This window comes from Sebastes umbrosus, chromosome 5 (assembly GCF_015220745.1).
Source record: "Sebastes umbrosus isolate fSebUmb1 chromosome 5, fSebUmb1.pri, whole genome shotgun sequence".
NCBI classification, from domain to species: Eukaryota; Metazoa; Chordata; class Actinopteri; order Perciformes; family Sebastidae; genus Sebastes; species Sebastes umbrosus.
In genome coordinates, this window is record NC_051273.1 from 15,382,612 (window position 1) to 15,405,778 (window position 23,167).

The 23,167-nt window shown below is 41.8% G+C and overlaps 1 protein-coding gene across 9 annotated transcripts in view; it reads right to left on the reverse strand.

Moving 5' to 3' along the window:
* The window catches only part of LOC119489125 (unconventional myosin-IXb), a 70,562-nt gene that overhangs the window by 9,002 nt on the left and 38,393 nt on the right, over positions 1 to 23,167 (reverse strand). For 5 of the 9 annotated variants that reach the window (XR_005207097.1, XM_037771321.1, XM_037771322.1 and 2 more), the window contains exons 5-29: positions 21,794 to 21,888; positions 18,167 to 18,229; positions 14,919 to 15,018; positions 14,390 to 14,490; positions 13,854 to 13,983; positions 13,685 to 13,774; positions 12,892 to 13,008; positions 12,558 to 12,692; positions 11,450 to 11,571; positions 11,146 to 11,287; positions 10,843 to 11,038; positions 10,228 to 10,303; positions 9,603 to 9,695; positions 6,768 to 6,881; positions 5,435 to 5,474; positions 5,185 to 5,307; positions 4,997 to 5,077; positions 3,987 to 4,097; positions 3,532 to 3,657; positions 3,273 to 3,422; positions 3,009 to 3,169; positions 1,721 to 2,866; positions 1,485 to 1,560; positions 1,226 to 1,344; positions 355 to 470 (exon numbers count right to left, since the gene is read on the reverse strand). Coding sequence is in view for 8 of the 9 variants with exons in the window: in XM_037771321.1 (XP_037627249.1) it covers positions 355 to 470; positions 1,226 to 1,344; positions 1,485 to 1,560; positions 1,721 to 2,866; positions 3,009 to 3,169; positions 3,273 to 3,422; positions 3,532 to 3,657; positions 3,987 to 4,097; positions 4,997 to 5,077; positions 5,185 to 5,307; positions 5,435 to 5,474; positions 6,768 to 6,881; positions 9,603 to 9,695; positions 10,228 to 10,303; positions 10,843 to 11,038; positions 11,146 to 11,287; positions 11,450 to 11,571; positions 12,558 to 12,692; positions 12,892 to 13,008; positions 13,685 to 13,774; positions 13,854 to 13,983; positions 14,390 to 14,490; positions 14,919 to 15,018; positions 18,167 to 18,229; positions 21,794 to 21,888 (3,823 nt within the window). In the remaining variant the exon portion in view is untranslated. The remainder of the gene's footprint in view (positions 1 to 354; positions 471 to 1,225; positions 1,345 to 1,484; positions 1,561 to 1,720; positions 2,867 to 3,008; positions 3,170 to 3,272; positions 3,423 to 3,531; positions 3,658 to 3,986; positions 4,098 to 4,996; positions 5,078 to 5,184; positions 5,308 to 5,434; positions 5,475 to 6,767; positions 6,882 to 9,602; positions 9,696 to 10,227; positions 10,304 to 10,842; positions 11,039 to 11,145; positions 11,288 to 11,449; positions 11,572 to 12,557; positions 12,693 to 12,891; positions 13,009 to 13,684; positions 13,775 to 13,853; positions 13,984 to 14,389; positions 14,491 to 14,918; positions 15,019 to 18,166; positions 18,230 to 21,793; positions 21,889 to 23,167) is intronic. The other 4 variants (XM_037771329.1, XM_037771325.1, XM_037771324.1 and 1 more) reach the window with 3 other exon arrangements.

Consider the following 23,167-nt stretch of genomic DNA (forward strand, 5'->3'; position numbering starts at 1 on the left):
GTATTTTCTCAGAAAGCAAGCAGCAGGATTAGTTAAGGCCTGAGAATATTAGTGATAATAAACCTGTGTTTTCTTTCCAGTTCTCACTTCATGAGGTGTGATGAAAGTGGACGTATCAGTCCAGCAGTTTGTGTTGAGCAATAAAATCTCAATATTTAATTTCAAAATATTTTTATTGATAATGAAATATAATCAGTTGGATCATTTTCAGTATAAAACAGAATTACTTTCCTTTTAACCAGCTTTAAGCAAATGGCACCCCAAAAATTCAAATTAAAAGGAATAAAGTTGATCTCTCTGCTCCAGTAAATATAATTCTTCTGAAACATGACAAAGACAAAGTGTATTATTTACCTTCACCTCCTGTTGGCCTCTCATTGAGAATCTGAGCAAGTGTCACCTCCCCGTCTGGAGTCTGGGCCTCCTTGTGCGGTCGTTTTTTCAAAATCTTGCTGAAGAAACCACCTGATCTGCAGGACACAGAGACACGGGAAGCTCTAAAGAATATTCACAAATCTTGTTCAGCAAAACTGTTTTGTAACTCTAAAGTGACTCATAGCGGTGGTAGCTGACTCGGGATACTGGGAAGAGATTTTTCAGTGTGGATTCACAATGTCAGCAGAGAAAGGTTTGTTTAGTGTTTCTGAAATGTTTCATGTTCTTAATAATATGCCTGTTTGTAACTCCCTGGAAGATGTCCAGTTTTTAAAAATACCACCAAAACGGAATTATCCAGAAACAGTCGTTTTTTTAAACTGCCACATATTCAAGCTCTGCTCCAGCAATGTCACCATAGCAACAATACAAACATACAAATTAAAAACAAAGCAGTCAAGCCGATGCCTCCGTCTGATAAAACTCTGGCTCCGTGTCTGAGCCTCAAGCGTTCATTTCTGGCATATAAATCCATTCAGAGTAAATTCAGTTATCAGGAATTTCCGGCTGTGAACGTGCAGCCCCACACGGGGAGCTGAGGATGGTTTGATTACGCGAGTCAAAGTGATTTCCCAGGAACAATCTGACTCAAGCAGACATTTGATTAAACGGAGGATGATTTCCTGTGAATTTTCTTGTCTCAGCAGTGTATTACACGTCAGATTGCACCTTTACTGACACATTGTCCTCTGCTTCATCTTAATCACCTCCTTTTCAAACCTCCTTTTTTTCCCACATTTAATAGCAAGCCTTCTGCTCCTCTATAGGCTGGTTCAGTGCAGTTCAGTACCTGTCTGGTGTGGACGGGATGGAGGGTGCCGAGTCTTGGTGACCAGAACCATCTTGGTGTTTCCTTCTGATGGAGCTTCCCTTTGAGCCATCGGCATGACTTTCTGAGGGGGAATTCATCTGCAGAACACAAAACAATTTACAAGTGATAAAGTATGTGCAGAATAAGTCGACCAGAAACAGATTTTTACAGCGTAAAAAGTCAAAAAGTTTATATCTGAAGCAATTTTTCCATTGTAACAGATGAGCATTTTAATTACCTCTCTGGCTGAAAAAGCACCAGCTCCTTCATAGCCTGGAGACAAACTGTCAATAGATGAGAAGGCTGTTTCGCTCCTGCAGAAGAACAGAGAGAAAAATAAATATCAATCAATTTATGAAAAGATAATAGTGTTCTTTTAAATGAGGGGTTTCCTAATCACATGAACATTATGTTGGAGAAAATATTGCCATTGATTAGAAAACATGATAATATGATGAGAGCTGAAAGACATACAACGGTTGTTTTTTCCTCCTTTCCTCCCTGCTGCGAGGAGGGCTGGTGTTCTCAGTAGATTCTCCATCACCACTCCTCCTCCCCCTCCATTTCTCCGGCTTCTCCTTAATTGCCCCTGGACGGCGATGCAGGTTTGTTGCACCAACGCCGTCTCCTAAACCGTTCCTGTCAGGCACGGGGTCAGCGGTGTGCAGGGCTAACGAAGACGGGCGAACAGGACTGGCAGAAGGAGGAGACGTTTTAGCCTCCTTCTTCCCTCCTTTATCTTCCTTCACCTTCCAGGCCACGAAGGTGTACTGGTCCAGCTCCTTGCTGTCCGCCCGCTCCTTTAGCTTAGAGGGCTCCTGGCTTTTGCTCTTAGGTGGGGATGTTTGATCCTTGCTGCTGGCTGATGTGGAGGAAGAGGAGGCAGCTCGTTCAGTCTCTCTCTGGTTGTGCTCGAGGCCTCGTCGTCTCCTCTGCTCTCTCTTCTCCACACTCTTGGATGACTGGCGCTGAATAGCTGGAGCTCGTGCTTTCTTCTGTTCAGCATTGGGAGGTGTGGCGGTGTCGCCGGGCGCCTGTTTGTCCAACTCCTCACCTGTGTCACCAGAGGGTAGTTTTGAATCTGACTGTCCTAAATCCTCATCTTCTTTCTCGTCCAGCTGGGGTCCAGCCTCAGCCAGGGTACCGTTGGTCTCCAATTCCTCATCCTCCTCCAGCTCTTCATCCTTGCCCTGTTCCTCCTCTGTTGTTGAGCTTGTGTTAACCTCTCTGTCCTCCACTCCTCTTTCCTCCTCTGTCTCCTGGACAGGGGGGATGACATCCAGCATCTCCTCTGTGACCAGCTCTATATCCGGATCCTCTCTTGTTTGAGGCTCGCTTGCCAGTCTTTTCTCCGCTTCCTCTCTCAGTTTCTGTGCTTCCTGCTCTTTCCTGGCAGCCTCCTCTTCTTCCTCTGCTCTCCTCCTTGCTTCTTCTTCTTCTTCTGCCTTTCTCCTTGCTGCTGCTTCTTCTTCCATCCTCCTCCTTTCTTCCTCCTCCTCAGCTCTTCTCCTTGCCTCCTCCTCTTCTTCCCTCCTCCTTCTTTCCTCTTCTTCTACCATCCTCAGAGCTTCTCTTTCCTCGTCCTCCTTTTTCTGTTTCTCCTCACGTATGGAGTGGCACCTGGAATACACAAAACATAATTAATGACACCCCGCGAGCATTTCTATCAGCATTTTTTAAAGCATAGTATGTCCATCTGTGGTCCACCTGACTTTTAATAATATGTTGTCTACAAACTCTCTGAGTGTCTCTGTGTTGTTACCTTCTGCGTGCCGAGTGTCCTCTGACCAGGGCTTGTATTTTGGTAGCTCCCTGTCTTTGGCGGTGGTACTCTGATCTCTGTCTGTGCCCTCTCCACACAGCCTGGATCACAGAGGCTGCCCGTCGCCTGGTCACCTCATTGCAGAACCTGCGCCATGAACGCTAAGTAGAAGGACAGGTAACGGGACAGGATCAGCATCACACTTTAGTTGTCTCCCAATACTGACATGACATCCCATAAAATAAATGTTGCGCCTGTGTTTACCTGAATCACGATGGCCGCCTGTATCATGTCCAGAAACTCTTTCCTCTGCAGGCGACTTCTGAACCAGCGCTGAAGGAAGATGATCTTACGCATTACATCCTTATGCAGCGTGTCCTGCAGCTGCTGTCGCTCCAGCTCCTTCAAGAACACCTGAACAGAGAGAACACATCATGATGTACATGGACAGAAGGGAAACAGGTTTATAAGGTGTACTGAAAGAATAAAACTCAGGAGCAATGACGAGAGTTTAGCGGTGTACCTTAGTTTTGCCTATCTGGTACGTGGTGGGGTCCAGGCCCATCTTCTTCTCAAGCAGCGCTGAGATGTCTTCTTTAGAGGCAGCGGCGTTCTTTGGCAGCAAAACCCTGAACTGCTCTATGAACTCCTGCAGGGACAGGACAACAAGGATCATCCAAACAAGAAATTAATGAGCTATTCAAGAGAGGACTTATGTTGTTGAGATGAATGGTCAAAAACCAAGGCCAAATATTAAAACAAATGTAATAGATATTCATGTCCAGGGAGACGGCAGCTATGAGTGAATAAGGACATGTGTGTTGAATAATATTTTGACGCTGTCTTCATGTGTGTTTGTAGTATTGCATCAGCTTCTATCCAGTATTAAAATGTTTTATCTTCAGTGCCTGGCGTGACATGATATTGGTATGTGATTATCACATGGATTTCCCTAAAGGAGGAGTAACGTTGCAGTACCTGGAATGTGTACTTGGCTCCGTAGCCTGACCTCCTGATGCGAACAGTTTCAAGCATTCCTGTGTATCGCAGCTGCTGGAGCACCAAGGCCTCATCCAGATACATCTCCTGCTGCTCATATGCAAGGACACAAGAAGCACATTCAGTTATACTCTTACTATTTAGATATCCATATTTAGCAAGTAAACAACTGTGATCATCAGCAAAATTGAGAATTGTGTTCAAGAAAATCTTGATTTAGATTGATTTTACCCTGTTACCTTAAATTCTTGAAGAAAACTTGGCATGCCTCCACGGTTAAAAGAGAATCAAAAAACGGCCGCATTTAACAACAGCGTTTACAATCTCACACACAACTCGTGAAGTATAATCCAAGTCTCAAGTCATATGCTCAGTACTTCCCAAACACATGCATCTTCGCTAGTACCTCACTATTTAAAACACTTTGAACTCGTCCGGACACACACGGACGAGCAGCGCACCTGTGCAAGCGTGAGACTGTTTATGCTGAAGTGTTTTAAATAGTGAGCTTATAGCGAAGATCCATATGTTTGGGAAGTAGTGAACATACGACTGGATAAATGAAACTTGGATTATACTGCACGAGTTGTGTGAGAGCTTGGAAACGGATGATTTGATATGGTTTTGCTGTTGTTAAACTTGGCCCCTATTTACTTCAATTCTTCAAGACTTTTCTGTTTTTTTTATTCTTCATTCGCCATAGAGGCATGCAAGAAAAAAAAGTTTTCTTCAAGAATCCAATGTAACATTGAGTGAGTAATTCATATAGAAATGGTCATTTTGTGGGTGAAGTATTCCTTTAATAAAAACAAATTCCATCATGCATCAGAGCAAAGAGGTTTGTTTAACAGAGGTATATGAAATGTGATTACACTACAACAGTTACACTCAAGACTTGCTCTTATAATGTCTTTACGCTGGAAGAAAACTTACCTATTAATTAAGAGGCCAAAGATTTGAACAGAAGATAATAAAGAACAAAGTCTTACCTTCTCAGCATTGGAGCGGATACAACGAATGAAGAAAGGCTCTGCTCTGTTCAGAGTCTCCAAGAGTTTGGTCAGAGAGGTCTGAGGAAAACAAGAAAAGGGGTTTGCTGAATGTTCAGAACTGCTGCTGGAGGGCGCGTTTGGCTTGTTTCTGTGTGTAACGTGCATACTGATGTGGGTGATGTTACCTGGAACTGGGCACTGATGCTGGGGGGCTTCTTCTTCTTGTGCAGGTGGAGCAGAGACTTGGTGGTGCGATCGTGCAGCGTCAGACTCACAATGAACTTCAGAGACCGAGAATCCAACAAACTCTGCACAGCAGTAACACAGTAAATTAATTCCCTGCTTAAACTCAATCATTATAAATCTAATGAAATGATGGTGAACAGTATATTCTTCTTATCCACCCCTAAACTGTGAGTCTTTACTCAGATTTACCTTGGGGATGCCCTGCCTCTGTTTGGTGTTCTTGTTTTTCCTGCGAAAAGGGGAGAAAGATGACGTAAGGTGAGTAAGAGCTTAAGAAGTGTTTAACAAGTAGTAGATGGAGGGTGTGAAGCCGGGTTAGTACGGACGGCTGATTTTCCTTCATGCACTGTCAGTCAGTGATGAAATCCAGGGTCGCAAATGGAAGACGAGATGAATGACGGGCAGAGACGAGGCATGAAATGAGTGAGAGGGTGAGGATGACAGAGAGGAGGAGGGGGGAGTCTGCTGCAGGAGATGGGATGTAACTCTAAACAGCTCAGCAGAGACTCACCATACACAGACAGACATGCTCTATCACTTTATAAAAAGGGCCCTAAATTCATGTTCAGGTTCTCTCTGTTGCCATGTGTCAGACTGCAGAACTAATTTCTAACATGCTGCGAGGCCGCTCGGACATACTTTCACAAGACCTCACATGCCAGCACAGTCGTCTGAGGATGCTCATGCAGCAGTCAACGAAGGTATTCAAGGCATCTCAGCTTTAGCCTTCAAGAAAACTAGATAGCGTCTACAAACAGAGCTAATGATGTGATGTCTGCTGATGATGCAGGAGTGTGTTTGATGTTTTTATTACATTAGCTCGTTGGTTCCCAACCTTATTTCTGAAGGGGTCCCTTTTCTATCAACGAGTAAACGACCCCTGACTAAGGGATATATTTCATATTATATTCAATGCATAACAATAACTGTACAGAACAACGGCTGAACTGTACATCAGAAATAGTGAATGCAACAACTGAAGGAAGTTTGTGTAAAACAAGAGATTTGGATCAATGTTGAGCAAACTATTTCCTGTGAATATTGCATCAGAGATAAGTTTTCCTGTTATTTTTAGGAACTTCCTGTCAGCATTATGTATTTTTAACAATCATACATAGGCTTCTTTTTCTTGACAAATTATTTTCTTTTCCTCTCCCTGACGCTTGGCCATTGTTCTAATAGCTCTTTGGTAGTTTTAGCTACATACTTTTCTAATGCAGGACAAGACTTTTTAGCAGAGAAGTTTTGGTAACCCGTAGTGGGGGTCGGGACCCCCAGGTTGGGAATCAGTGGATTAGATCACATGAGACATTAACGGGAAAAGTGGCTATAAATGTGACAGCTATAATTACATATGGCTGGTTATGTTATGAGCTGAACATGGCTGGTCAAAATGAGTTCATGATAGTCCTTATCATTCTTGGGGGAGAAGAAAAGCTATGATAGGAGCATGTTCTGCCGAAGCAAACTAGACTGGACTGATTTGGAGAAGAGCTGATGCCAGGTCTGTCTGCAGACTCACTGGAGGACGTGTCGAGGGAAGCGGAGGCGACCCCAGGACTGCAGCAGCTTGCGAGGGTCCTCACCGTCCAACGGCAAGTTCTTAATGGAGCTGATGATCTCTGCATGCATGTTTCTGATCACACCACACACACACACACACGCCCAGTGTGGAGAGGGAAAGACAGGGGGAGTACAGGGAGCAGGAGAAGGGAGGGGAAAAAGATTGGAAAAACCGACAAAAGGAGGAAGGAAATAAAAAAAAAAAAAGTGGGGCGTGATACAACATCACGGTTAGGACACCTTAGAAGAAAATACATCACCGCAGTTACCAAAGACAAGAACACACACTGCAGCATAGCTGGGGGTCTGATATTAAGAGGAACTTCATGCTCTACTCATCCATGAAGAATAACCCATATGTATTCTCCCACTGTTCATGGTTATGTACATGGAAACCACAAGACACACTAGACCACCCAACCATGCTGCCGTATCCTTTTTATGAACAGAGGAAGACACACACACACACACAAAGAGAATGGGGCACATAGGGGTTGTATTCACACCCATATCCCTGCCGCTGTGGTAGTTAACATGCAGAGCTGACGTTCAGTGTGGTTGGCCGTCTGTTTCCATGCTGGGGTTGTTGTTACTGGCTGTGTGACTGTAAGTTGTTACTGGTGAGGCTGTTGGATTCATTGGCTTTTAATCAGGGCTGGTGTTACACTGGACACTGGGTCAGGTGAGGTTAATATGGAACCTTTTCTGTGTCCATGCAATACTTTTCTGTACTTACCATGACTGACCATGAAAACAGAGGGCAGGCAGTGAAGGAATGGGCAACGTATACAGGAAATGAGTCCCAGTGAATCTGACCTCTACACCTCCGTGTTTGCAGATCTGGTAGAGGCTGGTGATTTAATAATGATAACAATGGGCCTCATGCAAGAACCACTCGCACTAACAGATTCGTTATTATGTGGCATGTACGAGTAATTTTTAGAACTTCAGCAGCATTCACCAATTTTCTTATATTTTGAATTTTCTCTTAGGAACAAACACGATTTACAAGTGGTCCAGATCTGTCATAGGAGTCATGTGCAGTTAGTCTGCTGTTATCCAAACCAGTTTTTCCACCGATGGATTGTATATTTCATTACTTTGAAGCAACTCTGAGTTTGAAAATCCTATAAATTACACTTCATAATTATGACTCTGCAATTTGAGTTATAATCTAATTCTAAATGTATTTATATAGCCTAATGATATCATCAACAATTTAAATTGGCCATTGATCCTATCGTATAACAGTTCCCTCATTTGCATAATGAGGCAGAAATGCATAAAGAAATGTGTAAAATAAATAATACAGAAATAAATAAGTTTGGGGAAATAAATAAGGGAATAAATAAGGGGTTAAATGCAAAGGGAAATTGTGCAGGAATAAATATACGCATAAATACATACATTTAAGAAATTCAAAAATTAATAAAAATAAATTGATAAATAAACAAAAGGGATAATTAAACAGAAAAGTAAAAAATAATAATAATAATAATAATAATAATAATAATAAAATTAATACAAAGATAGACAAATAAAGAAGCAAATCAAAACAGAAATAGAAATTTATGTCACATTTCAGCAATTAATTAATGGCTACATTTATTTTGAATACTATTTTCTGATACATTTAATGACATTTATTTAATTATCGAGTCATTTATTTATTTATTCATTCCTTTTTGATTTTGGCAGGTTACGTCCTCCATACAAAAGGACTTAAATTAAGCACTAATTGAAAGTTTATTTGTCTCTGTATAAAATAAGGTCAACATGGAGCTTAACCATGCGCGTCATCGCTGACTTACTTCTTTTGGATGCGCATCAGGACTTTAGAAGAGAGCGTGTCTTTAGACAGTGTGCTAATATATTGGCAGAGACAGATGAATGGGGCAGGATGCGTAGTATATGGTATCATTGGGGTGTTAAATATGCTAATTTACAGTTCTCATAAATGCATGCTCATTTGTGCCCAGGTGGCATTTATCATGTTTGGTCATTTACACAGCTATCTGAAGTTAGGAGGCGTTTGCTGAATCGGACGAGGCACAATCGTTTGAGCCCATGGAACAAAAAAAAGTAAGAGAAAGTTAAGGCAAGAATATGAAAATGTTCCTGCATGAGGCCCAATGTGCTGGGAGGTTTAACTCAGCTCAGGTACTATTCTGTAAAAAAATAAACACCCCAGTAATTTTAGATCTGAAAGCAGGAGGTTGAAGGTCAGGATTCAGAGGGCCCGACAAAATATTCTCCATGGTTTGGTTCCACTCTGAGAAAGCTCCCCAATTCTGTCTGTCTATTTGACTTGGGGCCTCTGGACGTGTATGAATACTTGTGTGCTTTCAAAGCACCACAGTTGATGTAAGTAATCCGGGTGGCTAATCAGAGAAGGCCAGTACAAACACCTTCCTGTGCTTTATAGCAAGAATAATAAACGTGAGGAAGGAGAGAGATTATCACAGCTACAGTAAAAGATGGGGACTACAGTGAGGGAAGAGAGGTAAAGGGCAACTTTGTTGTACTACTGTGTTATAGTGGTGTACTGAACTTCCTCCTATACTTTCATATTTAAAGAAGCGACATTTCGCAAGCCGGGCCTTCTGTGATAAAACCCATTTCATACATCAACTATATTAAATAGCTAAAAAAAGATTCAGATGTTTTTTTAAGATGGTAGCAAACTCAGAAAATGGAGCAAACCAGTCGGTATCTATTACCCCAAACAAAACACACTTCCTTCCTGCCTGGCCTCATTTCTTCATTCCTTTTCCTGTCCACCAAATTCACTTACTTCTTACTCTCATAGCTAGCAAAGATGTCTTCAAAGGCCTCTAGAGGGCGCTCCTCTGAGTGATCAAAGTAGAAATCGAGCATAGATGCTCGTCTGTGGAGGGGAGAGGAGAGAACCGCATACAGTGGGGTCACCAAGAGGTGGAGAGGATATGGGTGACTGAGATGAGGTGAAGGAGGATTCATATGTCAGGGTGATGTGTTAAAAACAAGCTGTGATTTTGTCAGTTACAGTAACTCAGCTGAACAGATTTCCCCTTCCTCATCTCATCTAGCACCACAGGGTAAATGTGGAGGTCCACAGTTCACCAACCATTTGAAACATCACCTTCAGCAAGGAGCATCAAACAGGAAATATGTTGCTGTGTAGTTTATAAGTGGAGGAAAGGCTGCAGCTTCATGAAGGCTGTATATTATATTCATCCTATTTAAAATAACCAGTCTGTTTGAGTCATGGAAGAAAAGTAACAGAGTTATTAGATGTTATTAGTCTGCCTCCACATCCACAGGTACTATAGCAGACAGATTCCTCCAGAGGCAAAACACCTGACAGTTAGAAAACCATCCAAACCCAACAGAGACCAAGTGAGAAAATAGTTTTAGATTAAATGATATACATTACTTACTTGTACATTCTGTCTATTGGGGCATTGGATCGCTGAAGCTCTCCTAAAGGAGTTCTGGAGATTGGACGGACAACACCTATAAAAAAAAAATTAATATGCATTATTAACGAGCAAACAATGTATTTATCATAAGACGGCTTTCAAGTAGAAGAAAACAGCAATTTTTGATGTTTTGGTTTTGGTCTCAACCTTATTTAATCTTGTTAATCCACATAAAAAGGCTCCTACGTCAGTGTGTTACGCCTGAGGGCATCAGAATAGTCTGGGGGATTTGAGAATTGCACGGAAAATATCAAAATCTCCTAAAGCCTCATAATTCTCCGTATTCCTCTGACCTGAGAGACTAATTACAGAGCAGAGAAACTGCAGGACTCTGAAGTTGTGGTATAAGCTGCACAAGTGGAGCGAAGGAAGCTGGTGTGCGTGACACATTTGTAAATGTACTGTAATCTATCTACCTATAATGAAACCATTGTACCTTTGTGTTCCATCAATACTTCCCTTACAATAATTCTGACTGATGAACAAGAATATCAGTCTCTGTTTAGCATTAGCATAATTCAGATAGTGTCAATTAGTTCACCCTGGGCTGACACTGTTCCACCGATAACGTACCTGAAGTTTTGGCGGCCCAGGAGCGGCCCGCTTCGTTAAAAGCAGCCATGCCCCTGATGGTGGCGCGCAGGATGCCCCATCGAAACATGGCCACCGGGTCCATGCCGATGAGCTGCCGCACATACGCACGGTCGCTACTCCGCAACAACGCCACAATGTCTGGACGCATGTGGTCTGTGTTTTTCTCCCGGAAATCCTGGTGAGGTCAAATATATCAAGAACATTAAAAACAGTATTGTCAACACACAAACAAATGGCCATATGCTTATGTTACCTGATGTCTTCTCTGTCCGTCCTCCTTACCTTGATTTGATATTTGACTTTCCCAGCAAAGTGTCGAATGACGAAGGCGGGCTCCATGACTGCTGTGGGGACAAAGTATTTGTTCCCCTGGTGCTGCTGCTTGAATTTGGCTAATAGTGTCTCATCTGTGGCATGGGGAAAGCTGGAGTACAGGCACAGAGAGAGGGAAAGGGGAACGAGGGATCGATAGAAAGAGGAGAGGAAAAGACAATATGTGATAGGTTAATAGAAAGCTTCAACTGAATCAAACTCACAGCCATGAGTCATGAATGAAACAGTGTGAATCATGTGTAGCTGTTCGTACTTGCTCTCCTCATCCAGCAGGTAGAGCAGGCCAGTGGGCTTCTTGCTGATGAGATGGATACAGCCCACGTTGTCTGTGTAGTCGATGTTGTGCCAGGTGATTCCCTCTGCTTGGTACTCCTCCTGGTTGAGGCAGGGCAGAACATGTTGGTGAATAAGCTCAATTTCACTCTTGATTTTTTACCTGATTTATTGGTCTCAAATGTAAAATAATTACAAATACTCAAAAACATCCAGAACAGATGTAGTTATTACACTGTTTATGCTAAAAGATACTGCAGTTTTACAAGTCAAGTTTGACTAAAGCCCTGTTTCGACCGTAGGAATTTCCCCCCAGAACTAGGAAGCTTTTGAGGAACTCATTGCGTTTCAACCGCAGGATCCACGGTCTAAATTAAGTTCCAGGGACATTTTCCAGGGCCTTTTTACAAAAGGCCCTGGTAAGGGGTAGTACTTTCTGAAAGTACAGGAACTTTTGGGGTGGAGTTTGCAGGGATGACCGACACACGCACGCACGCACGCACGCACGCACGCACGCACGCACGCACGCACGCACGCACGCACACAGCGCTGCTGCTTAAACTTGTACCGCTTCATTCATAAAACAAGGAAGTACTCTAGGATCAATTTAGGACCATTTTAGGATGAGGGGAGAGCATTTCTCCTTGTTTGATAACATTAAAAGTGAAGTAAGGCTCTGCTGTCAGCTTCCCGACTCATTTGAAAAAAGACGGAAAGAAAAAGAGAGAGAGATCGTGTGAGCGAGCCGAGAGGGCAAGCGGTAGAAGAGACAGACAGCGAGTAGTTCCGGGACTAAATTACCAGGAACCTCTTGGTGGAAACAGGGCTTAAATAACTAAATATTTTAACAGTAAATGTAACTTTGTATTCCTGTTGTCACCAGGCTCTGAAGGATAAGATAAACTAACATGTAAACTTTTCTCCCTTCAGAGAGGAAATGTTTGCATGAGTCACCATTTAAGTAGTCATTATTATAAACACAGAGCAGAGAAGAGAGTCATAAGTTTGAATCACAGGGGAGAAAATCCTCTGATGGTGTGTTGCTGGGTGCGTCATATCTGTGAGGCAAACGAAACAAGACCACTCACCTGCTCCAGGTTGAAGATGTGATGGTTGAAATAATACTGCAGCTGCTCGTTTGCATAGTTGATGCAGAACTGCTCAAAGCTGTTGGTCACAAAATCCTCAAAGCCAAAAATGTCCAGGACACCGATGGACAAACACTGGAAAAGAGGATGATGAACACTAGTGAGGAGCAGGAAGGGGAATGCATTGCATACAACAATCATACTCGCAAAAACAACAATATTTATAGCATTTGTTCTTCTGTCACATCAAAATGAAGTTCCTTCAGGTACGTCAGCAGAGGAAATCTCTAATATTCACTGTTTGTGTGTTGTTGTGTGAGTGTTTCTGTCTTACTGGGACAGATTCCTCCATATCTTTCTTGTTGAGCAGTGCGTGATTGATGCGCAGGACGATCCAGTCAAACAAGGCGCTGTACAGAGATTTAGCCATGGAGTCTCTGGCTGTGATAGCCTGATAGGAGGAAGAGGGGATGATGCATATTGTGACAAAAACTTCAATAAACACAATAGAACAGAGAACTACGGTGGCCTTCAGGTAACGTAAAAAGGTGAAAGTCTCTCTCTAGAGCCTGTGTTTGGTTTGTCCGTTCTGGGCTGCTGTAGAAACATGCCGGACTCTGTGAAGAGGACCCGCTCCCTATGTAGATATGAAGGGCTCATTCTAAGCTAACGAAAACACAACGATTCTTAGTTTCAGGTGATTATCCACTACAGAAAACATAGTTATGAATATTATATTTTATTTCTGCTAATAGATCCCCAAAATGTTACACACTGTTCCTTCAATCTGAATCTGCAAAGTTACTGAAGTCTTCAAATACATGTAGTGTAGTAGAAGTATAAGGCAAATCAAAAATGGAAATACTCAAGACAAGTATAAGTACAAAGTACAAGTACAAACTTTGGAAACAGACTATGTTACAACAAAAGTCTGATGTAAGCAAATGTAAATGAGGGCTTAATCAGAAACAAAAACAGAGAAAAGGACAACATGAAAGGTTGAACATGACCCACTGACTGTAGGTGTGGTATCAATAAAGAAGCAGACACATAAGGTCACCAATTAGTATGTGGTTAGACACCATTACAGTAATGACAGGTTAGAAGTCTTCATGGCTGGTGCCTACCTCAGAGTGGCTATAGGGAAGGATCAGCTTGTCGTTGACCGTCACTGTTTTCCTCTTCGTCAGCGCCTCAACCAGCAGCTCCTCTTTAACCTGAGAGGGAACCCACACCGGTTAATGCTGACAGTCACAGACAACTCACCAGACACAGTGAAATATGAACATATGTTACCTTCAGCAGGTCAGAGAGCGTAGCCAGGACCTCTGGAGGTCCCACATCCAACCCTTCGTCTCGGCCTGTCGACTTCCTCCTGTAGGTCACGTTGCCCAGATACAAGATGGCCGAAAGCACAGAAAAGATCCTGCAACACAGTCACAAAAATTAAGCTGAAAGCAGCAGCGACAATGCAGTCACATGACAAATGCAGGAACAGTGATACACATACTGTTCTTCAGCCATATCATCTGTTTATGTTTAATAACTAGTAACCTGAATAGAAGCATTGTATGGGGCTGCATCCGGACACTGTTTCTAATAAACGGCTACATTAGCCGCATTAGTTGCAGCTATTATTATAAACAGTCTCTTTGATGTAATTTATATTTTTGGTAATGTGTCCAACGCTCAGACAAAATAACGTCTGTTTTTCGGACTGAGTGGAAAAATGCTTCAAGATGGATTTACAACATAATCCCCTCAACATGTCTGGAAGAACATTATGTCTCGTTCCTACATTACATACAATGTATGAACACTGATTCACTTACTGTTTCTTGGTGGCGGGAAGGAAGCCAACCATCTCCATCGCCTGCTGCAGCCTTTCGAAGTCATGCCGCAGGTCTTCCTCATCTTCTATCTTAAAGTTTTGCTACAAGACAAGACATACAGTTAGTATGGGTGACAGCAAAAGCACAAAATGGGCAAACAAAAAGGTGACTGAAAAGGAGGGTGAGGAAAGAGGGGAATAAAAACGAGTGAGAGAACAAAGACTGCTTCATTAACATGCAGTGCACATGTGCGCAGTAAGCTGGGAGTGTATACAGCAGCTTATTCAGGAGCTTGACAGTCTTCATGAATACAGGGTACACTCACAGTGAAATACAGTGTTACCTTAAAGGTCAAATCACACACAACAGACACAACGGGTTATAGTTCATTAACACAATCCGAAGGTTATCCAGTCGGGTTGCGTAGACTGAAAACGGTAGAATGAAAGTGAATCAAGATTTGCTGTTTATTTCAAATGGATAGACAATGAACTGCTGGATGTGATTGGACAGGGGAGCAGTACTGTACCTGCTTGAGGTAGAAGTAGTCTTCAGGCGGCAGCAGCTTGAACTCCTTCCTCTCCTCCTCTGAAGCTCCCAACAACAGGTAGTAAAACACGTGGTAGTTCCTGGTAACAACAACACACATCATTCTTAAAACCTGTACTATACACAAACTGTACTCACACCAAGTTATTACGGCAAGAAAATGTTCTTTAAACTGCTCTTCAAAGGATGAATTAATTCTTATATGCATCCATTAGGGCTGTCCTTGACCAAAGAAATTCTTAGTTGATTAAAACTCATACCATTTTGTCTACTAATCCACTAATTGATTTAATTGACAGATCTGTAAAACTGAGTTTCTCCACAAAGTATCAACAAAAACACCACTTTAAATCTTGTGTTTACCAGAGATGTGCTCAAAAGTGTCTTGGGAATAAGTCATTTAGCATGAAAAAAAGCATAAAAAACAACTAATCGACTAAAGAAATCTTAGTCCACTAAGAACAAAACGACCGTTTAATTGACTAATCGACTAAGAGGGGGCAGCCCTAGCATCCATCAGTTGTTTATTATGTGGTGAGCAGTTATCAGTGGATATGAGCTTCACGTTTATGGGCACAAATAAGGGGGTGATAAAGTTTTGCCGATAAACCAAGAGTCAACACATTGTAAAAAGCTAATAGAAAGAAGACAATGTCTGGAGCTCAATGATATCAGTTTTCCACTCGTGCTATCAGTGGGCAGGTAGGCAGATAGGCGACTAAGCTTTGTTGTTAAAGCAAATGGGAGTAATGAGTTTCCACACGTATCACTAAGAAACACCATACAGTGGAGTCACTCCCTGACCAGACAGGCAGGATGCACCGTCAACAGCAACTGTAGGCTCGGTGACTCACTGTACACTGTACAGGTGGCTGGTAGCTTGAAGGTTACGGAGGCGGGCTTGTCAATGGAAGGTGTCTACATTTTCCAAAACTAGGTAGGAAAATCTGGACATGAGAAGTGTAACGCTCTTCCCACTTACAACAGCTACAGTATGTTTTCATATACAAGGCGTCAACTCCTTCAGCTGAGCTGCTCAGTGCTAGGTTGTGGTTTTTCAGACTAACCCACATGAGCGCCTTTGTGTATCTTTATCTGTACAAATCTAAAACAGAGAGTATCAAACATGACTTGAGTAGTCTTTCTGTGAACAGGCTTCCTGTGACAGTTCAATCAATACCACCTCATGGTTAAAGCGTTGCTGTATCTACAGTCAATATGGAAACATTCTTATTGAAGTCAGATTAAACTGGGGTTAATCAACATCTGTCAGTCTCTTCTTTTGACTCATTCATCAGTAATACAAATTACTAGAACTTGTTCACTCCCGTAACACTTTGACTGTATTTCTCAATTACCAAAGCCCAAATATTTGTCTGCACATTAATCACACAAGTAGCAACAGACCTGTGGTCTAGTCGGTAGTGAATGTCACAGTGAGTAACGAGGCTTACATGACTTGAGGAAGAGTGAGCAACCACATGGTGAGTGAGGACAGGAAAGTGATTTTGTATCTCCGTTTGTATGGCAACAGTTAATTCTTAACACACAAGCTGGAGTCACTTAAGGTCACAACACCAAATTATATTAATATGATCTATCACTGCTACATTCAAACTCCCACCAAGTGTCCACACTGTCCACTTTGACATCAGTGGGCAACATTATTCAGTCTTCTATGGACACACAGCTAATGCTAGTTTAATTGCCATAATTGTTTATGTCATTATTTGATATGTTTGTTTACATAATATTATTTATGTGATTTATTTTCATGAATATTGATTTCTTTGTATTAACTAGGGCTGTCAAAGTAAACGCAGTAACGCAAATTTGTTTTAATGCGTCTTATTTCTTTAACGCATTAATGGAATCGATCTTTCGGAGGTTGTAGTGGGCTCAGTTTTAAAGCCTGAGTGAAGATGCTGGCATCACATGAAACTAGAAAACCTAAGCACTAAATTGGTACCAACCGTGTCATACTAGCTTATCGCGAAGGAGGCTAAATAATGCTCTAAACTTATGCTAAATTTTGGCACGGAAAAACTGGCATGGCCATTTCCAAAGGGGTCCCTTGACCTCTGACCTCAAGATATGTAAATGAAAATTGATTCTCTGGGTACCCACGAGTCTCCCCTTTACAGACATGCCAACTTTATGATAATCACATGCAGTTTGGGGCAAGTCATAGTCAAGTCAGCACACTGACACACTGACAGCTGTTGTTGCCTGTTGGGCTTGAGTTTGCCATGTTATGATTTGAGTATATTTTTTATGCAAAATGCAGTACCTGTGAGGGTTTCTGGACAATATTTGTCATTGTTTTGTGTTGTTAATTGATTTCCGATAATAAATATAAACATACATTTGCATAAAGCAGCATATTTTCCCACTCCCATATTGATAAGAGTATTAAATACTTGACAATTCTTGACCCTTTAAGGTCAGTTCCCTTTATCAGGAACTGATAAAAAATGTGTGATTAATTTGCGATTAATCACGATTAACTATGGACAATCCTGCAATAAATTTTGATTAAATATTTTAATTGATTGACAGCCCTAGTATTAACACACAGGAACTATGTTTACATCTTATGTTGTGCAGGGACACATTTAGTTGTGGCAATTTCCTCCTAGAAGACACGTGAAGCAGCAGAAGTTTTTATTCTCCGCTTAAAGATTTTAGTTCAAGTTTAAGATGATTGCATTGCCTGTTCTTGAGATTTAACGGTGTTCAAGTGGACTCATCCCGTCTCGGTTGTGTGCAGCCAGCGAGGTATGTTTATTTTGTGTTTTTTTTCGTAGCTCACATTTACCGTTACGTGTCTACAATTTGTGTGTAATTATTCTGTACATTGTCATGTATTTTCAACAGTTCGACTGTGGGTTTGATGACGGTGATTTTGACTGAGGCGCTATTAAGAGATGAATAAATCCATTAGTAACAGAAGAACCACGATGTTGCGCATTTCTGGGAGGGAGTGATAGCTAGTATTAAAATATGAACATAATTAAGCTTTTAAGTAGCTAATATCTCAGTCTAGACTGTGAGTTCATGTATGTGGGTGTGTAAGCGTTTAGACAGATGAACATCTAAAGTCAAAGACTGAAGCTGAACTTCATATCCAACCATCAGAGGCTTCCCATGTTTGTACAGAGGGCCCCATGAAGGTCAGTGGGGTGAAGGGTCAAGACCCCTCCTGTCCCTCCTCCTCCTCCTCCTCACCTCTCGTTCTTCTCTCTGGAGACCAGACGAGACTTCTCCAGGAGATACTTCTCCACCACGGCCCTATGAGACAGAGAGAGAGGGAGAGGGAGGGGAGAAAAAGGGGAAGAAGAAAGACAATGAGGATGAATCACTTAACACTAAAGGTCACTCAGCTCTGTCTGTGTGTGTGTGTGTGTGTGTGTGTGCGCGCGCGTGTCTGTGTGTGTGTGTGTGTATGTGTTTTCAGGTCATATGTGAAAGTCGGCTGGTAATAAAAAATGAGGGGAGGAGCAGGAGGGGAAGTGAGGACAGATGGTTGGAACAATCAAAGAGCGAACAAAGCGTTCAGATACGGTCAGATGGATAGTAGAACATCACATAGCAACACACACACGTGGCAACAAACAGACAGCTTTGGCATTAATTTGTTTTATTTTATTTTATTGTGTACTATAGATGGAAAGAGGAGACAGGAAGGCTACTGCGGGGGTAGAGGTATGCTTTCAGACCACTGCAGTCATGAGATATGCACTAAGAGCAGTGGTATTTACGCACTGCACCAGGCCAAGGCCATAAAGTTGTCTAAATCAGGTTTTATAAGTAACAGTTGTTTTTTCTATAGCCAAGCAAAAACAACACTGACGCCAGTCCTCATGGCACACTAAGAATAGAGCGGTGCTGTGAGAAACATAGTTATGTCCATCTGCTAAAACTGCAGCCACAACTGTGGACAGATTAACTGAGACCAGGTTCACGCATCTACTGCATAGATCCACTAGTCTGAGTTCTCCTTCTGCAACTTCTACACAAAAGAAAATTACTTTTATGGATATTATAAAAAATGTTGGGGTGTCATGGCCACGGTTAAACCCGCAAAAACTATTCAACCTTAATTTACAATGGGTAAATTTTTACCACCTCAAGTTCAAGATGTATATGCATAAAGATGTATCAGATGTTTTTGACAGGACAGAGCCTTGTGACGCACCCCGAGTAACTCACAGGAATTTACATTAGGCTGTCCCTGCCCTCACACATTGATGTCTGACTGATAAATACCTCTTGGACCAGTTAGGGGGCTATGAATATATACAGAAATACAGCCTCCATGTGAGCTTTCATTGCTTGATGCTGCTTCTTGAAAAACCTAAGCAGACATTCACCAAACTACATGGACTCCTTGTGTAGCATCAAATGGAAATACTCAAGTAAAGTACAAGTAGCTGAAAATTGTACTTAAGTATAGTACTTGAGTAGATGTACTTAAATACATTCCACAACTGTGTACACATGGAGGTGATTTGTTTCTGTGAACCTGTTTCACACCTGAACTCATTCCAGGATATGGGCCGTTGCACAAGTTGCACAATGTGTCTCATTGGCTCTCATGACGTATACATGTTACAGTACGGTTGTGAAAGTATTTCCAGGGAATACTGAGCATTAAGGGCCACCACAGGAGACAGTATGTGGATGTGAATAGCTTCCTAAAAGTTGTGTCTGTTCATATGAGCTGATCTAATGGAGAACAGTACACGTCTGCAGGAATGTTGACAGGAGCCTCTTTTCAGATAAGTACAGAGGAGCGGACCGACCATACAGGCTATACAGTAAATCTGTCAGCATATACCGAAGAGTAAGAGAAGTCTCACTACACATACAGTACATACATGTTCATGCTCAGACATCTTTCACCAACACTCCCCCTTCTTTTTACACCTCCTTTCCTTTCAACGTTCTGCTCCATCTCTCTCAGATCTCAGTGAGGAAGGATTAGCCACACAGAGACCCACACAGAGAGCGAGAGAGCGAGAGAGCATAAAAACATCCCGTCTGTCAGTTAGTCGGTCCGCTCAGAAAGCAGAGCATGGCGGAACAGCAGCCATCCCTTTGTTAATCTCCTCTATTGACTGTCTGAATGGCTGCCACTGGAGATGGAGAGATAGACAGGCAGCCTTTGTTAGGACTACAGAGCAGAGCTGTGATGCTGCTCTGAGTCCAATACATTACTGGTGTGAAGCAGAAGGCTACACCAGTAGCGCTTACGGTGATGGTAAACTATGGAATAGGGATGTTAAAATACCAGAAATTTAGTAGTCGATACCAACACCCGTGAAATTCCACGATTCTCAATACCAATTCAATAACACAGTAAAGAACAAAAGTAAAACAATAAATCCCACGTACTTCAACATACACTCCTGTATTACCATTATTAGAATACTGCATACTGTTTTTTGTAGGTTAGTTAAACAGGTCATAATTCCCTCTCTATTATCTATTTTATATTGACGTGAAAACATCTTCTTCAAACAACTGGATTTATTCAAGTTTCTTGCCAAAAAACTACATTTTACAAGATTACATTTGAACACATAATAACGTTAGAATTTACCTTCGCCTAATACTCATACTTTACTGAATAGATCCTTAACGCATCATAATGTAAATCAATGGCACCTTCTGTGTTGAAATCAGCAGGATGAGAGCTAGTTAATGTTAGCTGACAGCAGCCGGTAAGCACAGTCCTGCACAAAGCTAACAGCTAACGTTAACTAGCTCTCGTCCTGCTGATTTCAACACAGATTTGTTGTCACAATGTGGCATTATCAGGAAAAGAATTGGGTGTGTCCCCTGGACACGTTGATAGCAATTTTTACTGTGACCCAAACCCATTTTCTATTGTTCCCTCATCAGTCTTGAGCCCTGACGGTACCTACGGTACTGTATAAAAACGAGTACCGTCACGTTTTCAGAATTTTGGCATCGGCTTGGTACCTAAGTATCGGTTCTCGTGACATCCCTGCTGTAGAACGTGTTTTATGTTCACTACATTCATAGTTTTCAGCATTTCCTTTTCTAAGTGGCTTCACTTTGTAGCACAGAAAAGCAGCAGCCAGCTAAAATCAACTCTACTGATTGGATTACAGACCTTTCTCAGGGTAAGCAATTCAATAGAGCATGATGAGATGTGGTGCCATTAGGGGATAATCAGGTTGGGGATGCCCACTCACTGTGGAGCTGAGCAGCTGTCGCCACAGGCATTTACACGCTTCAGATCTAATTCTATTTCTAGAACGAAACATTTGCATACACACTAGTCTTATAAATCTGATCCTGTTAGCCCTTAGTCAGAATATAGTATCGAATATTTTCTGCAGCCCCTCAGCTGTTGACTCTTCCACAACTATAGCATAACATGTCGTCTTTTTTAAGACACTGTATAGAGCAGCTGTTCCCCTCTCCTGATGAGGAAATGAGGAAGTGGCACAGCTGACCAGACTTTGATACAGCTCCTAACCAGAGTCTGACTGCTGAGAAAAAGGAAGGACATGCTGCTGGTGGTTGAAACTTTCAGTCTACACACACACTTATTGCACGGAGGAGGATCCACATGACCAGCCATAAAAAGAACAAAGAGGAAGATATCAGGCCATAGAGAGGTGGAAGACCCTGTTGTGATGAACAACAGGAAGAGGACACAGAACACAGACACAACCGTTTACATGTCCCTGTTTGGTGTTGTACTGCAGATTAAAGCAGTGTGGCTTGACTTAACTTTGTGTGAGACCTTGTTGAGAGTAGTCGGTTGCAAAAGACACAGACACAAAATACACACACATGCACCCGCTGTTAATTACTCACCCTCTGACCACTCCACTCTCCAGGTAATTCACCTGGATGAATTTACCGAAGCGGCTGGAGTTGTTGTTGTGGGCTGTCTTGGCGTTTCCAAAGGCCTGACAGAGACAACAGAAGAAGAGAGAGACACATAAGTTTCAGGGTATGAAGTCAAAAACATGCAGTGCATTAACAAATCAACCAGCAACTTCTCAAGATTAATGCGACATCACTATGAACGTGTTTCTTCTTCTTATGTCTTAATTTTTTGTCAAATAAACCAATGAGGTAACTGGTTTATATGTGAAAGACAACAACATTTCAAACACTGAGTATATGGCTGCACGACTTCGAGAAAATATCTAATTGCGATTATTTTGACTGATATTGCAATTGCGATATGATTTGCGATATTAGAGGGAAAGATATCTTTTACATTATATTCTCCTTTTCACTGAAAAACATTAAAATTGTTTATGGTGTGATTTTTGTGGGGATCTGTACCAAACAAAGATGTTTTCTTAAGTCTGTAGAATATGATGTGTAGGCCGGGACATCTCTGCAGTACCATAATATTTGATCTAAAATGGTATTTTGACGCACATTTCACCTTTCACTAGCTAGATTTGAAAATTGCAGTAGGCCATATTGCGATTTTGATAAAATTTCTAATAATTGTGCAGCCTTAAAGTGGCAGTATATTTTTGGCATCATTGGGCAAAAATTCCATAATAACCTTTCAGCATATTGTAATTCAAGTGTTCTGATAGATAACTAGACTTCTGCAACTCATCATGGCTCTGTTTTTAGGCTTTAAAAAATCTAGCCTGTGACGGGAGACTTTGACCAATCACAGGTAATTTCATTGAGAGAGCGTTCCTATCGGCTGTGCCCCGGTCATGTGACCGGAACTTGGCGTTTCTTCAACAGATTTTACAATGGCGGCCATGTCACAAACTTTCTCATTTCACAGCTAAACTGTACACTACAGGATGATTCTGAAAACAATTGAGGCAAGAAATAGGCATTAATGTAACAATCAATAATAATATATATAATAATATATCAATGATATTGATTCATATTTGATCAGCGCTGCCTAGTTTGACCGTTTGGTCGGAGTTTGCGAGTGATTGACAGTCGGCTATCATATACAGCAGATCAGCGCTTACTGCTTGTTTTCCTCCGGTCTGTGAAATTTTGCAGATGCCGTTAGGAGCACTGGAGGACACAGAGGCACATGACTTTTTTCAGGTTACCTGTTTCATGTTACGAAAATAATGTATTTAATGTGAGCAGAGCAGCATCACAACACAAACGGCAACAAAGTACTTTGTATTTATATATTTGGGAAAATACGCTTATTGCCAGCCATTCATTTTTACCTTTCACAATAAC